Raw genomic sequence first — 15813 nt, 5'->3', positions numbered from 1 at the left:
TTCATTCATGTGGAAAACACCTGTCGATCAAGGTTGGGCAAATTGTGAGAATGAGACATTGTATGTAGAAGTACTTTGAAAATAAAAATGTTTTATGTTCATGGTATTGTTATTAGAAGTAATCTTTGCTACCAGCTCATCATAAGTGCCTGGCAGATTAATGAGGCAATTTGATATTTGTGATGCATTCTGCATTGCTTGGGAGGAAGAGTACAGCACAAACGCAAGGTGCTTCTGTTCTCTGGGAAGCTGATCAGTCACAGAGGACCCACCTGTATCCTCAGTGCATCATGCTGAGTAGTGTAGAGAAACCAGAGAATTTACAATAAGGCTCTTGTCTTCAAAGAACACAGTCTTCATGGCGAGGAAAACAGACATAAATGTTTGCTCAGTGCTGGTGGCTGAGTGCTAGAGTGTGTGATGCAGACAAAGCACCGGGAGTTCGTGCGGCGTGTGTAGGTGATAGCTGCTTTCCTTCCGCACAGGGAAACCTTGCCTGTGTCCACTCAGACTTCGTCTGCTGCTTCTCTTTTTCCAGTGATTCCTGCTTTTCAGTAAGAATGTAAAAAATGGTTTATGATCTTAATTTGCCACATTTGACAACTGTCATCCAGTCTGTGATTTAAACTGTAAAAGAAAAGAGAGGAAAGGAGTGATGGGATAGAAATATGAGCTTAGATGTCATTGAGCTCACCATGTTCTTTAATAAGGCTGTCTCTTGAGGCCGACATCAAACCACTTCAGAATATCTTTTTCTAGCTCTCCACCCTGCCTCCTTTACTAAAAAGGAAAAGATGTAACTCTGTCTACTCAAAACTTCCATAAATCCCCTTCGCTGGCCCAGGTGAAGTATCAGGACCATTAGCTTAATGGACAGTCCTAACTGAAGGACTGTTGTGCTTGACAGTTCTCACACCGCCACAACTCAAGTGTGACTAAGGATCCTCCTGGCTTGGTCCAGGCCTTGAGCATTCAGCCACTCATCCTACTCCTCAGCCCCATACCTGGTCAGCAAGAGCGCAGCAGGGAGAGGAGGAGGAGGAGCAGCTCATGGTGGTTACCAGAAGATGGTCGTGGACCTCCTGGGAGGGCCCGGTGACTTAGAGTGTGTGGACTATGCCGTGTGACATCCCCACCACCCCACCCCCACTATCTAGGCTTTCCTAAATAAAGGGCTTTTTCATTTGTTCCATAGCCAGGTTTGGGAATATTTTGTTGACCTTTATGCTTCAAATTAGCCTTGCAAATTGGCTCAAAAAATATCTTAGCCTTCAAAGGTATTATTTTACCTTCAAAATTGTGGCTCGTTGCCATGCTTGCCCATGTCCCTGTCACTAAGGTGAGAGCACAGGCATGAAATCTGCAGAGTTTAATAGAACAGTCACAGAAGTGGCGGGCGGGGGCAGAACTGATTGTATCGGTATTAGCTTAATGTTTGTTTTCCTAAGTGTCTCCTTCAGTGCCCTCAAGCCCAAAGAGTAATTTGCTACATGGCTTGAAGTTAGATTTGTTATGTCTCTGCCATTGTTTTCCACCACAGCCCCAAACAGCAGAGGTCAGTCAGTAGTACCTAGTGGTTTCAGAGCAGCACTTGGAGGAGGGGGCAGACAACCAAAACCCATTGAGACTTTGATATTCAGAAATAAACACAAGGGAGAATAAATGGATAAAAATGAAATCCTTTTTTCTCTCCTGCGTGGATGGAAGGCCTGTGTGCTGATCAGAAGCTCTTAGCTCCCTCCGTTGCTTGAGCCCCAGAAGCAGCGGCCACAGCATGGCTATCGCCCTTCTCCTTTATCTAGTGGGAGCCAAGGCGTGTCCAGCTGCCTCTTGTCTAGTTGATCCTGTAGAAAGATGTTTTCTGTCTCTTTGTTTTCAGTCTTCCCTTTTTCCTTGTGTGTCCTTTTTCCTATAGTGTGCCCTGGAGATGCGAGATTTTCCCTCAGAAGCAGGAGGCGCACACTCAGAGAATGCTGGAACTTCGAGGGGGAAGGACCCGCTTCCACAGCAGAGAAAAACAAAGAGGAAAAAGGCGAACAGGCTGCCAGCGCTAAGTGACACACCAAGCAAGCAGTGGGCAGCTGCCTCTGCCCCTAGCGGCTACTTCTGCTGCAGCCCGAGAGGAACTCGGTGAGCCCGTGCCAGTTAGTGACCGGAAGCTCAGGATTTCAATCAATGCATTCCAGTAACCCTAAAGTGAGGAGCTCTCCATCAGGAAACACACAGAGGTGAGCGCCTGGGCCCCCTGTCACCCTCAGGGTCGGCACACATACGCCACACAGACTCACTGCCAGATCACTGTAGAGTTAAAAGTAGAATAGACCCAGGGGGAAAGGAAGAGCAAACTTAGTGGAATAGTAACAAGCTGATAGCCAACCCTAACACTACAGTTCTCCAGGTCACTCTCAGCCACCACTCCTGTTCTTCCCACTCCTTGGAAAGCACAAACAGAAGGGCCTTAGAGACCAGCCAGTCCCATATAAGGAAACTGAGGCAGAGAGTGATGAGGTCTCCGACGGCCACCCTGAGCCTTTGCTGTGTTTGTCAGTACTCTATGACGGTTGTCTAAAAGAATGCCTCCTGTCTTCCCTGGGGGCGGTGCTTGGCCTGCCCCGCTCTGGTCCCGAGCTGCTGTGGGGAGGCATCTGGATGCTGGCGGGGTTTCCTAACCTGACAGCTCCAGTGGGTTTTCCTTCTGCCCTCCCGGGCCTGCTTGCTTGTTCCAGCAGAGCAGCTAGGCTTTGGTTACAGCTGTTCGTTGTCACCAGCCTGGGGGTGGTAGTATTTTGATCTTAACGATGTCTGTTTGTTTACTCTGAGCTAGTCTTAGTGTGAGAGTCACTTTTCTATGTACATAGAAACGGTTGTCCTTTATTGACAGAAGCCCTAGAGATAGGTCCCCATGTGACTCTAGTGTTCCGGAGGCCTGGAGGCCGTTCTGGTGAGCCTCCTTTCTGTTTGAAAGCTCCAAGATGGGAGCCAGGGTGGCAGGGACAAGCAAATGGGCAAGGTGCAGTGCGGGTTGGTTAGTTAGCACGCAGGAGGGCTCCTTAAGAAACACTGGTTTGTGCTGACCATGTCTGGTATCTGATCTCTTTTATTTGTTTCTTTCAGTAGCCCTAAGTCAAAGCAGGAGGTGATGGTCCGTCCCCCTACAGTGATGTCCCCTTCTGGAAACCCCCAGCTGGATTCCAAATTCTCCAATCAGGGTAAACCGGGGGGCTCAGCCAGCCAATCCCAGCCATCCCCCTGTGACTCCAAGAGTGGGGGCCATACCCCTAAAGCACTCCCTGGCCCAGGTGGGAGCATGGGGCTGAAGAATGGGGCTGGAAATGGTGCCAAGGGCAAGGGGAAAAGGGAGCGAAGTGTTTCCGCCGACTCCTTTGATCAGAGAGATCCTGGGACTCCAAACGATGACTCTGACATTAAAGGTATGTCTATAAGATCTTTGAGACTCAGGGGGAAGTAGGTGTTCCCTGGGGAAGGCCAGAGGCTGCTGTCAATCAAGTGGGAGAGTAGGAGGCAAATTCCGGATTCTCACAGCTTAAGAGAGACCATTGCTTCTCATTTTTCTCCTCATTGAAGAAGAATCTAGAACACTTTGTTGAGCAGTTCTTGCTCTTGAAGGTATATATGGTTTGATCAGACATTACTCAGGCCTAGGCTGTGCTCCAGAGCGTATTTCTGGCCTGTGTTCTGTGAGCCTTCAGTCAAGCCAGTAGCCGCTCTTGAGCTGTGTCTGTGGCCCACACTGGAGCACTTTCTCTGGCACTCCCTCTTGGGAGAAATCCTCCAAGACTTGGGTTTGCACTTTCTGGTTGCCACTGTGACAGACTCATAGACACAAGAGGAAGCCTTTATGGCCCTGGCACTAGTCCAGAGCTGTCACAGCTGATTTCAGTGTGGCAAGACTGAGTGACTACCAGATGTGGTAGAAATTTGGCAGGTGCCACAATGGAATGAGCCAGAAAAGGGTATTGGGTCTTTAGGCCTTTTTCTTCCTACAGTAAAACTAAAAGGAAAAAGGAAAAAAAAAAAAAAAAAAAAAAAAGAATCAAATCTTCAGAGTGGGTGGGGGTGGGGGGATTGGGAGTGGGGATTGGGCCAGAATGTGCAGTCCCTATTTAAGAAGTGAAAGTAAGGTCCCTCAGCACAAAATGAAAGTGAAAACCTAAGTACTTGCTCCTTGCCTCCCTCTCCTCCTTCTTTCCCTTCCTTCCTGAAGTGTTCTTGGGAATCCTGTTACGAATCCCAGCACTCTCATGGGTACAGGCAGCACAACAAATAGCTATTGTCCCTAAGAATTTGAGTGCACCTAGGAAGCCAGTCATCAAACCATCAGTATGAAATATGATAAATGCTAAAACATTAAAAGGGGGCTCTGAGTTTGATTAACAGGGGCACTCCGGCATGTCTAAAAGGTTTCAAAAGGATAGACAGAAAGGAAGGACACTTCTGCTCATGTGTGTGTTAGAGACGGGAGAGGACGGAGGATCAATCCATAACGGGTCATTTAGGGAAAAGAGTGTTTGAAATTAGTGAGTAAAAGAGGTGTTTTCTCTTAGCAAGGAACTTGCTCTTGAGGTTTTCAAGGTGGATTTATATTGTGATGCTGTAAATACTGGCAGAAAGGCTGGGGCAGCGGGGAGGGCGGCTCATTCTTTCTATGACAGCGTGTCTTTTCGTTCTTTCAGAATGTAATTCTGCAGACCACATCAAGTCCCAGGACTCCCAGCACACAGCGCACTCCATGGCCCCATCAACTGCTCCAGCCCCCAGGTCTTCCACTCCCTCTCATGGCCAAACTACTGCTCCAGAGCCCATACCTGCTCAGAAGACTCCAGCCAAAGTGGTCTATGTGTTTTCTACTGAGATGGCAAATAAGTAAGTTGGCTGTGTTCATCTTGAGCATGCCTGTGTGCTTTCAGAGCAGGGTTCATACTGTACCACACTGTGTAGGGGCCACTGCGGACAGTGTTCCCTTGGCTGTGTTGGGAGAGAGTGAAGTTATGTGAAAGACAGGTTGAGTGCACAATATGCAGTTTCCTGCAATCTCTGTGTGTGTGTGTTTAGCACCACAAACAGTAAATGTCTATACTAGAATAATGAGAAAATAAAAGGAAAATCTCTGGAATTTACCCAAAGTAGCTACTATGACAATTTTGCTGTGTATCTCCAAGCTGTTAGATGAATCAGTGAGGTTTTGTTTCCTTATCTAGAATGTTTTCATGCACTTTACCCCCTCTTCTCACATGGTGAAGTGTGCACCCTCACAGTCGTGGTCTAGCTGTAGGTGTTGCTGGGATTCCACAGCCACCTTTCCTGGTTGGTGTCTGAATGAGGGTTTTCTGTCAGTCACCTAACTGTACTGGATTGAATCAAATCAAAGCTCTTGGGCTTTTCAGTGGTTTTTGTTTTGTTGCTGTTGCTTTGATGCCTGTGGGATTTCACTCTTGGCCGTCTCCTAACATCACACATTTGATAGTAAATGACAAGCAGAAATAATGAAGTTTGTTTCTTTAGATTTCTTCTCGTTCACTATTCCCAGTGGCCCCTTATACCCCATGGGGTTAGCATGCTAGAATTGCAGCTCGCGGGACAGAAGCAAGTGCTAGTGTGTTGTCTGGTCTGTCCCCGCAGGGCTGCGGAAGCTGTATTGAAGGGCCAGGTCGAGACTATCGTCTCTTTCCATATCCAGAACATCTCCAACAGCAAGACAGAGAGAAGCACAGCCCCCCTGGTACGTCGGGCAGGGTCGGAATAATGGCATCAAGGTTCTGCCGTGCCTGAAGAGAGGTGGTAAATTAAATTGACAGTGAGCTAGTCTTGGTGGGACTAGCAGCAGTCTGGGTATCTCACTCAGTTCTGGCGTTGTGAGGTCTTAGGCGTATATCCAGCAAGCTTCGTCTACTGCAAGAGGCTGGAGAACATGGAAACAAGTGAGAAATCTCCCTGATAGCACCAGAACTAGAGTCTGGTGACTCTCCAGTTGGGTCTTAGTTGTTTTAGATCCAGCCCCTGTTGAGAGCGTTTTCATCGCTTGATATTCTCAGAAGTGCAGAAAGTTAGCCTGTTTCCTACCCCATCTTAAGCACCCAGCATAAACTACATCAGAGAAAAAGTGTGCAGTGTTTCTTGTAATCGTATAGATGTCCACGTGGAATCAAAACCTGTTTGTTAGGAAGACACACAGTACCAGATACTGGGGCGAGTGGACACAGTGCCTGCTTTCAGAGAGCATAAAGTCCAGTCCTGGGAGGAGTCTTAAACATGAGAAGAGTTGGATGACCATAAACAATGGGTTGTAATTCAAGACAAAATAGATGGCTTCTTGACTAGCTTGTATATCAAAGAGGCCTCCATCTTCAGGGCACAGCAGAACTTGGCCTTTTGTAGACGCCACAGCAGTTGTTCATGCTCCCTCGGCCCTCCGCTGCTTGGTGAAAACCCCTCGCCCTGGAGTGCCCACAGTGCGCTGCACTGCAGTCTGCCACTTCGCTTTATTGACTAATGACAGTTTCTCATACTGATGTCACCTCCACCTTACCTGGCACTAAAATGACACTGGAATAGGAGTTCAGGACAGGAAGGGTGGTCAAGAGTGAGTGGTCTCCTCTGCTATAGTCGCTTTACAGACTTAGTACCTGCAGCAAACTCAGCCAAACCAAACTTGAATTAGCAGCTAAGCAAATGTGACCTGCAACTAAGGAGTCACAGACACAGACTATGCGTTTGATTGTTCAGAAGCATACATATTCAAAACATAAGCACACTGTAGACACTTACGTATGAAACACAAACTTTCCATATGTGTAGGTACACATGAAGAGTCGTGTCCAGACTTACACACAGGTAAAACTTCCAGGTCAGTTGAGAGCGGGAACATGGACATCTAAACTGTCCGTGTTGTCGGTGAGCATGCTTTTATCTGGGGTGTGGTGTGGCAGTGGTCCTTAGTAAGTGATAGGCAGCCATCCGGCCTGTTAAAGGGGCAGCCCTGTTGATTGGAAAAGCAAATCCAGAGACACCGTGAGCTTCATAGTCTCAAATTTCTCCACAGACACTTCCTGCCTTCAGCTTATCTTACTTTAGCCAGTATACAAACCCTTATCAGATATGGAATCAGAGATCACAGACTGAAAACAGAAACCAGAGATGTCAGGCCCATGGAAACACAAGGAGGAAGTAAGTTGGTAGTCAGTGTGCCAGAGGAGGTGTTCCACGGAGCAGACATCGCTGCTGCTCTGACTGGTGAGCACAGAGCCACTTTCACTGCCTCTCAGTTGGAAACAATCAGGGCTTTAGGTTGATAAGGAGAAGTCTGTGTAACCATGGAAAAGAAGAAAGGTGTTGGATATAACCCCTACATACCAAGAAACCAGTCCTTCCCAGCAGGTGGTGGACATGTGACTGCAAACCTATTTCCTCGAAACAGATTCCCAGAGGGATTTGGTAGGGCAGCTCTTGCCTGGCACAAATATAAGGCTAATTTTCAAAAAGGGAAAGAAGGTGCTATTTAACATATGATTTAAAAAACCAAAAAGCCAAAAAGTTGCCATGTCCAAAAATGGGTTATCCACAGTGTGAAAGGCAGTATCAATATGGATTTATGGTAGTGGGATACAACCTTTATATCTTATTTCTTTAATTGCCCTTCTGCTCAGATCACCATTATGTGATTTAAAGCATCTTCTTTGTCTTCAGAACACACAGATGCCCACCCTTCGGAATGATCCAAAACCTCTCCCACAGCAGCCTCCAGCTCCTGCCAGCCAGGACCAGAACTCTTCCCAGAATGCCAGACTGCAGCCAACTCCGCCCATTCAGGCACCAGCACCCAAGCCTGCTGCAGCCCAGAGACCCTTGGACCGGGACAGTCCTGGGGTAGAAAACAAACTGATTCCTCCTGTGGGCAGTCCTGCCAGCTCCACTCCACTGCCCCCAGATGGTCCTGGGCCAAATTCGACACCCAACAATCGAGCAGTGACCCCTGTCTCCCAGGGGAGCAATAGCTCCTCAGCAGATCCCAAAGCGCCCCCACCTCCACCCGTGTCCAGTGGTGAGCCCCCCACGCTGGGAGAGAACCCCGACGGCCTATCTCAGGAGCAGCTGGAACACCGGGAACGCTCCTTACAAACGCTGAGAGATATCCAGCGTATGCTTTTCCCCGATGAGAAAGAGTTCACAGCAGGACAAACGGGGGGTCCCCAGCAGAACCCTGGGGTTTTAGATGGACCTCAGAAAAAACCAGAAGGGCCGATACAGGCCATGATGTCTCAATCCCAAAGCCTCGGAAAGGGCCCTGGGCCCCGGACAGATGTGGGAGCTCCATTTGGCCCTCAAGGACATAGAGAGGTACCGTTTTCTCCAGATGAAATGGTTCCACCTTCTATGAACTCTCAGTCTGGACCCATAGGGCCTGACCACTTGGACCATATGACTCCTGAGCAGATAGCATGGCTGAAGCTGCAGCAGGAGTTTTATGAAGAGAAGAGGAGGAAGCAGGAACAGGTAGTTGTCCAGCAGTGCTCTCTCCAGGATATGATGGTCCATCAGCACGGCCCCCGGGGTGTGGTCCGAGGGCCGCCCCCTCCTTACCAGATGGGCCCTAGTGAGGGCTGGGCACCTGGGGCGGAGCCATTTCCTGATGGTATCAACATTTCACATTCTCTGCCCCCAAGGGGCATGGCTCCCCACCCCAACATGCCTGGGAACCAGATGCGCCTTCCTGGGTTTGCAGGAATGATAAACTCTGAAATGGAGGGGCCAAGTGTGCCCAACCCGGCATCCAGACCAGGTCTTTCTGGAGTCAGTTGGCCAGATGATGTGCCAAAAATCCCAGATGGTCGAAATTTTCCTCCTGGCCAGGGTGTCTTCAGTGGTCCTGGCCGAGGAGGACGGTTTCCAAACCCCCAAGGCTTGTCTGAAGAGATGTTTCAACAGCAGCTGGCAGAGAAGCAGCTGGCTCTGCCTCCGGGCATGAGCATGGAGGGCATCCGGCCCGGCGTGGAAATGAATAGGATGATTCCAGGCTCCCAGCGCCACATGGAGCCAGGAAGTAACCCCATTTTCCCTCGGATACCAGTCGAGGGTCCTCTGAGCCCTTCCAGGGGTGACTTTCCAAAAGGAATGCCTCCACAGTTAGGCCCCGGTCGGGAACTTGAGTTTGGCATGGTTCCAGGTGGGATGAAGGGAGATGTCAGTCTAAACGTTAACATGGGATCCAGCTCTCAGCTGATACCTCAGAAGATGAGAGAGGCTGGAGCTGGCCCTGAGGATATGATGAAGTTACGCCCCGGGAGCTCAGACATATTGCCTGCCCAGCAGAAAATGGTGCCCCTGCCATTTGGTGAGCACCCTCAGCCAGAGTATGGTGTGGGCCCCAGGCCGTTCCTTCCCATGTCTCAGGGTCCAGGCAGCAACAGTGGCTTGCGGAATCTCAGAGAACCTATCGGGCCCGACCAAAGGACTAACAGCCGGCTCAGTCATATGCCACCACTACCTCTCAACCCTTCCAGTAACCCCACTAGCCTCAACACAGCTCCAGCAGTACAGCGTGGCCTGGGGCGGAAGCCTTTGGATATATCTGTGGCAGGCAGCCAGGTGCACTCCCCAGGCATCAACCCTCTGAAGTCTCCTACCATGCACCAAGTCCAGTCTCCGATGCTGGGCTCGCCCTCGGGGAACCTCAAGTCCCCTCAGACTCCATCACAGCTGGCTGGCATGCTGGCTGGCCCAGCTGCTGCTGCGTCCATTAAGTCCCCTCCTGTCTTGGGGTCTGCTGCTGCTTCGCCTGTTCACCTCAAATCTCCATCACTTCCTGCCCCATCACCCGGATGGACCTCTTCTCCCAAACCTCCCCTCCAGAGTCCTGGGATCCCTCCGAACCACAAAGCGCCCCTCACCATGGCCTCCCCGGCCATGCTGGCAAGTGTGGAGTCAGGTGAGTAGGCTTACACCCCAAACCTTGTAGCCAGAGTTTGCGGTTTTAAGAAAATGTAATGTCTGTGCGTGGTGGCACATGCCTTTAAGCCCAGCACTCAGGAGGCAGAGGCAGGCAGATCGCTGTGAGTTCTAGGCCAGCTTGGTCTACATCGAGTCCAAGACAGCCAAGGCTAATACAGAGAGACCCTGTCTCAAAAACAACAACAACAACAACAAAAAACCAAAATAAAAAGAAAACGTAATGTCTTGATCATGTAAGGCCATGGCCTTTGTCAAGTTCTGTTGCAGAGCGCATGATTGTCAGGGCTTGCACACAGCTCTGCACTAGCATCCCTTTGGCAGAGTGTGGATGAGGGACGGTGAAAGACAAAAACAACGAGCTTGTCACTCCCTTGAATAAGTTATATTTGCACATGAATTCATGCTGGTGAAATAGGAAGTCAGCAGCAGTTAAGTGTGGCTTCCTAAAGTACTGGAGCCACCCACTCCAGGGAGCTACTGTCCAGTAAGACCTCTGTGAAACAGTAAGAGAGCTCCGTGGTGAGCTGCTGTAGTCACACGGCAGCAGGCCGGCCACAGCTGTCTCAGTGTTTTCTTCCTAGAAGAGGCCCTGGCTGCTGATGTCCCCGGTGGGACCAGAGGTGGTCAGTGAAGCAGCCTGGGGCGGTAACTACTGGGTTGCTGCCGGCTCCACTTGAGAAGCACTAGAGTCAGAATAAGGCAGGTGGTTTACCCTAGCAAGCTAAAACATCTTCTCTGTGGGGTAGCAGTTCACGAGCACGGTGAAGAGGAACAGCCAGCCACATCAGACTGTTTGTCATGGGAAGTAATCAGGAGTTTGTGCAGAGCGATGGGTTAGAGGTTAGATCACGATTCTACTTTCGCTGACATGTAAATACCTGAGTGGAATTCTAAATTACGATTGGCCAGAGAAAGAGGACCACTTGTTTCACACTTATCAGTTGTCTATAGGTCATGTTTTCCCCAAGCTTGAGTGGATATTTCTAGCATGTTTGTCTTCGTATCTGCTAAGCCATCACCACTCCTCACACAGAGCCTGGCTGGAGGACTGGTCCCTGCCCTGGCTCTGGTAGCATTGCCCTGCTCATCTCTCTCGTCCTCGGCCTTGCAAGGTCATAGCCATAATGTCCAGCACCCTCAGGAAACATCTGATTCTGTCCCTGCTTCTACCGTATTTTGCTCTGTCCTCGTAGGTGGCCCCCCGCCTCCTACAGCCAGCCAGCCTGCCTCTGTCAACATCCCAGGAAGTCTTCCCTCTAGCACACCTTACACCATGCCTCCAGAGCCAACCCTCTCCCAGAACCCGCTCTCAATTATGATGTCTCGAATGTCCAAGTTTGCGATGCCCAGTTCCACCCCATTGTACCACGACGCCATCAAGACGGTGGCCAGTTCTGATGACGACTCCCCGCCAGCTCGGTCGCCCAACTTGCCATCAATGAATAACATGCCAGGTAAGGCCCAGAGCTGGAGCTGGTACTAGGCAAAACTAGCACAGATGGACATTTAGCAAGCTGAAAAATACTCCCTCTGCGTAGTGTGCCTTAACTAGAGGAGTGACGCTTGGTTAGTGTGGTTCTGAGTTTGTAAGGATGGGTGGGTGTGGTCTGTTCTATAGTGGCTGTTGTGTGTGTGGGCTACATTTTGGTTTTGGCTCTCCACAGTACCGCAGAGCCTCTTTTTAACGGGAGGAGTGCAGTCTTTCATTTCTAAGTCTCTGGGCTGCTTTTCTGGGAAGGCAGCTTCAGAGCCCAGGTTTGTGCCTGCCGTTCTATCTACTTTTCTTCCTCCTCCGGTGTTCACCCCTGCCAGCCTGGCTAACAGGAAGTGCTTGGAATGGTGACGTCAGAGAAGCCATGGCTTTTCAGCCATGAGTATCTGGCTCCACCTTCATTCTGAATGTTAGGCATACAGTTTGCTTATCGGCAACCCTAGTTAACCAGGCTAGGGCATGTTCTATGACTGCCACACTTGATTTTAATTCATAGAGAACAAATCTTACATGTCCTAGTCTGCGCATGTTCCTTGTCCATTGTAAATTATTGCTTCTTTAACAGTCTGTAACCTGGGGATTTAATACCCTTTTTATGGCTGTATAGAATAATACAAAATTCCAAATGAAAACAAAAAAGACATGTTTGGTTTCCTTCTTGATATTTGTGCTACCTGAACTCAGAGACCCAATCAGTCCTTTCTCCAAAATGGGCCAGCAGGCTAACTCCTTTCTGTATGAACTGTGTCCAGTGAAGACCAGCTCATTTGAAAGAGAGCTAAGCCCTTTTTAGAGAGTGTCTTGTGTGCTATCTTTAATCATACAGCTAAAGGCTTGGTGATATGTCTTTGGTGTACAGGCATGTGGCCTCCAAGTTTTACCAGCTTTTCGTGACAGGGATTGTATAGTTTCCCGGCACAGTGCACATTAATACATAACAGTTTTCTGTGAATGTGATTTGTTACCATTTTTCTGAGTTGCTTTTTAGTTGAGTTGATTCCTTTGATATCTTTATTTTTCTAGGAATGGGCATTAATACACAGAATCCTCGAATTTCAGGTCCGAATCCCGTGGTTCCGATGCCAACCCTCAGCCCGATGGGAATGACCCAGCCGCTTTCTCACTCCAATCAGATGCCCTCTCCCAATGCCATGGGACCCAGCATACCTCCTCATGCGGTCCCAATGGGGCCTGGCTTGATGTCACACAATCCTATCATGGGGCATGGGTCCCAGGAGCCTCCGATGGTACCTCAAGGACGCATGGGCTTTCCCCAGGGCTTCCCTCCAGTACAGTCTCCTCCTCAGCAGGTTCCCTTCCCTCACAATGGCCCCACTGGGGCACAAGGCAACTTCCCAGGTGGAATAGGCTTCCCAGGAGAAGGCGCACTTGGTCGTCCCAGCAACCTGCCCCAAAGTTCAGCAGACCCAGCACTTTGCAAGCCTGGAGGCCCTGGAGCTCCTGACTCCTTCACTGTCCTGGGGAACAGCATGCCTTCGGTGTTTACAGACCCAGATCTGCAGGAGGTAATCCGACCTGGAGCCACCGGAATACCTGAGTTTGATCTCTCCCGCATCATCCCATCCGAGAAGCCCAGCCAGACATTGCAGTATTTCCCTCGAGGGGAAGTCCCAGGCCGCAAACAGCCACAGGGTCCTGGACCTGGCTTTTCACACATGCAGGGGATGATGAGCGATCAAGCCCCTAGAATGGGATTAGCATTACCTGGTATGGGAGGCCCCGGGCCAGTAGGAACTCCAGACATTCCTCTTGGTACATCTCCATCGATGCCAGGCCACAACCCAATGAGACCACCAGCCTTTCTCCAGCAAGGCATGATGGGACCTCACCACCGGATGATGTCACCAGCACAATCTACAATGCCCGGCCAGGCCACCCTGATGACCAATCCAGCTGCTGCTGTGGGCATGATTCCTGGCAAGGATCGGGGACCTGCTGGGCTCTACACCCACCCGGGGCCTGTGGGTTCTCCGGGCATGATGATGTCCATGCAGGGCATGATGGCACCCCAACAGAACATCATGATTCCCCCACAGATGAGGCCCCGGGGCATGGCTGCTGATGTGGGCATGGGTGGATTTAGCCAAGGCCCTGGCAATCCAGGAAACATGATGTTTTAAGCTGCTACGATTGGATGTGCCGATCCTTGTCAAGATGAGATTCCAGGTCCTGCGAGCTGCTTTGACGGAGTTCCAGGAGTCCTTGCTGTTGGTCACGCAATAGGAGAAGAGAGACCGGGGCTGCTTTGAGGGAGGAGGGGACCGAGAATGTATGGATTTACCGAAAAACCACAAACTATTCATTTAATCAACAGGTGTGTGTGTTTTTTTTTTAAATTTATTTTTCAAAAATTATTTTTGTGGACTTGGGGGATCCCGTGATGGCACCTACTTTTGGGAATCTGTAGCCGTGCTTTGAGAATTGCCGTCGGTCATGTGTTGCACCGTTCTCTGTGTGTTTACGTCCTTTGGACTGGCTTCTCCCGGACTTTCTGTTTCTGACTTTTGATTTGGGCTTTATTTTGTGTGTGTGTACTGTACTATATTGTAAAAGGGATTTTAGCCAAGACTTTAAATCAGTCTTTGGGGCAAGAGGAGAACAGGAATGCTGAGCTGTTTACTCTAGATGGAGAGTCCATCTCCAGACCTTGGACTATTTTCTTTCAACTCCAGTGTATAGAAAAACCAAACTACGACCTCAGAGCAGAGTATTAATGAAAAGCACAAAAAAAGGAACTAAGTTCAGTGGGGGGCGGGGGGCGGGGGGAGATTTTTCTTTTTAAAAATACTGAAGCTTGGGGCATTTGTTCTTCAGTTCGCGTGCTCCTCCGCACGGTCTGTCTCTCCCAGTATACAACCCACCCTCACAGTTTTCTCTCCTCCTCTGGTTCCTTGGTTAAGTGTGTTTCCGTCCCCGTGACCCTGCTGGCGACCCTCTGCTTCCCCTGTCCTCTGCCCCTCGGCAGCTGCAATACCCGGGTTCTCCGGGGCAACACTGGGGAAGCCTCGCCCTGCCTTGGACGCCCTCGGCCTCTCTGCCCTCCAGCCCCCGCCCTGGTGTACTATTCCTTCCCACCCTGTTTCTTGTTCTCCTTTTCTTAGGAATTCCCAAGTGATTTTTATTAATGTGGGAATGGAACCGATGCTAAAAGCTATCCAGGATTTTGGGGTTTTGTTTTAAATTTTGTGTTCCTTCCTTCTCCTCCCTCTTCCCACGCGTGAAATGTTCTGTGTAATCTTCATTAAATTTGGTACAAAACCACTCGCCAGAGCTGTGGTGTCAGAAAAATAAATATATTGTTTCTTATAAAACTGAACTCCTCCTTTGTGCATTGGATTCCTGCTTCTAGAGTATTGGACGTGCTGGTGCCGTATGACCGCAGTGCGGGTACTGCAGTCGGCCGTGTTGGTTGCCATGTGACCACAGTGCGGGTACGAGGAAGTGGCCTTCTCAGGAGTCTCCTTGCTGTCAGTGACTATTTCTTGTGGAGGTGCTCTGCTCTCAGGACATCCAGGCATAGCAAAAGAGCAGCCCCTCAAAAACCCTGGGATCTTTCCTAGAGTGGTGGTTCTCAGCCTTCCTAATGCTGCGACCCTTTAATATAGTTCCTCATGCTGTAGTGACCCCCAACCATGAAATTATTCTTGTTGCTACTTCATAACTAATTTTGCTGCTGTTCTGAATCATAATATAAATCTGTTTTCCCACAATCTTACATGACCCCTGTTGAAAGGTCATTCGACCCCTAATGGGGCCGTGCCCCACAGGTTGAGAGTAACTGCTTTAGAGCAAGAATTGGCCTTTTCTAGGTGAGAGCCCCCAAAATAGCATAAATCAATTAGGAAGGCCAAGGTGTGCATCTCTAGGTATTTAAGTAAGCTCTGAGCCCTCCCTGATCTTCCTGATGTAAGATATTACCACACCCACACAGCCTCTGTTCCAACTACCCACGGGATTTTGCGGTCGATTCTATCCACCGCCCTCCCCAGCCTGCCCCTGGGGACCTCTGTTGACCATACCCAGTCTGCACAAGCCACTTCCCACCACACAGGCCTGGCACATAGGAGGCGCGTATCCTCCGAGGTACACATTGAGGAACTCTGCTGTGTTCGTGCACTGTTGATTTTGTTCAGTTTGTGTATGCCTTTTGAGCCGTGAGCGCTTGGAGCTCGGCAGTGAGTGGGCGTCTGTGTGTGTGTTTGTTCTTAGGTGAGAGAGGCTGAGCAAGGAGCAGCAGGTGCAGTGCAGACTTAGCTGCAGTCAGGCCTTTACAAATTGGACTTCCCTGGTGTTTCACACTGTTACCTGCGAATGCCGTTCCCCGTGACAAGTGC

The 15813-nt window shown here is 49.8% G+C and overlaps 1 protein-coding gene across 6 annotated transcripts in view; it reads left to right on the top strand.

Annotated features, from left to right (window-relative positions):
- The window catches only part of Bcl9 (BCL9 transcription coactivator), a 115600-nt gene extending 100844 nt beyond the window's left edge, over window positions 1-14756 (top strand). For 2 of the 6 annotated variants that reach the window (XM_051166008.1, XM_051166007.1), the window contains exons 4-10: window positions 1916-2228; window positions 3115-3431; window positions 4695-4884; window positions 5641-5740; window positions 7705-9943; window positions 11160-11420; window positions 12482-14756. In XM_051166008.1, the coding sequence (XP_051021965.1) occupies window positions 2176-2228; window positions 3115-3431; window positions 4695-4884; window positions 5641-5740; window positions 7705-9943; window positions 11160-11420; window positions 12482-13599 (4278 nt within the window). In that variant the 5' untranslated portion in view covers window positions 1916-2175 and the 3' untranslated portion in view covers window positions 13600-14756. The remainder of the gene's footprint in view (window positions 1-1915; window positions 2229-3114; window positions 3432-4694; window positions 4885-5640; window positions 5741-7704; window positions 9944-11159; window positions 11421-12481) is intronic. The other 4 variants (XM_051166012.1, XM_051166009.1, XM_051166011.1 and 1 more) reach the window with 4 other exon arrangements.
- The last annotated feature ends 1057 nt before the right edge of the window (window positions 14757-15813 follow it).

The sequence above is a fragment of the Acomys russatus genome, chromosome 23 (assembly GCF_903995435.1).
Source record: "Acomys russatus chromosome 23, mAcoRus1.1, whole genome shotgun sequence".
In the NCBI taxonomy this organism is placed as follows: Eukaryota; Metazoa; Chordata; class Mammalia; order Rodentia; family Muridae; genus Acomys; species Acomys russatus.
The sequence above is the reverse complement of the archived record's forward strand: the minus strand, read 5'-3'. Positions and strand labels throughout refer to the sequence as shown.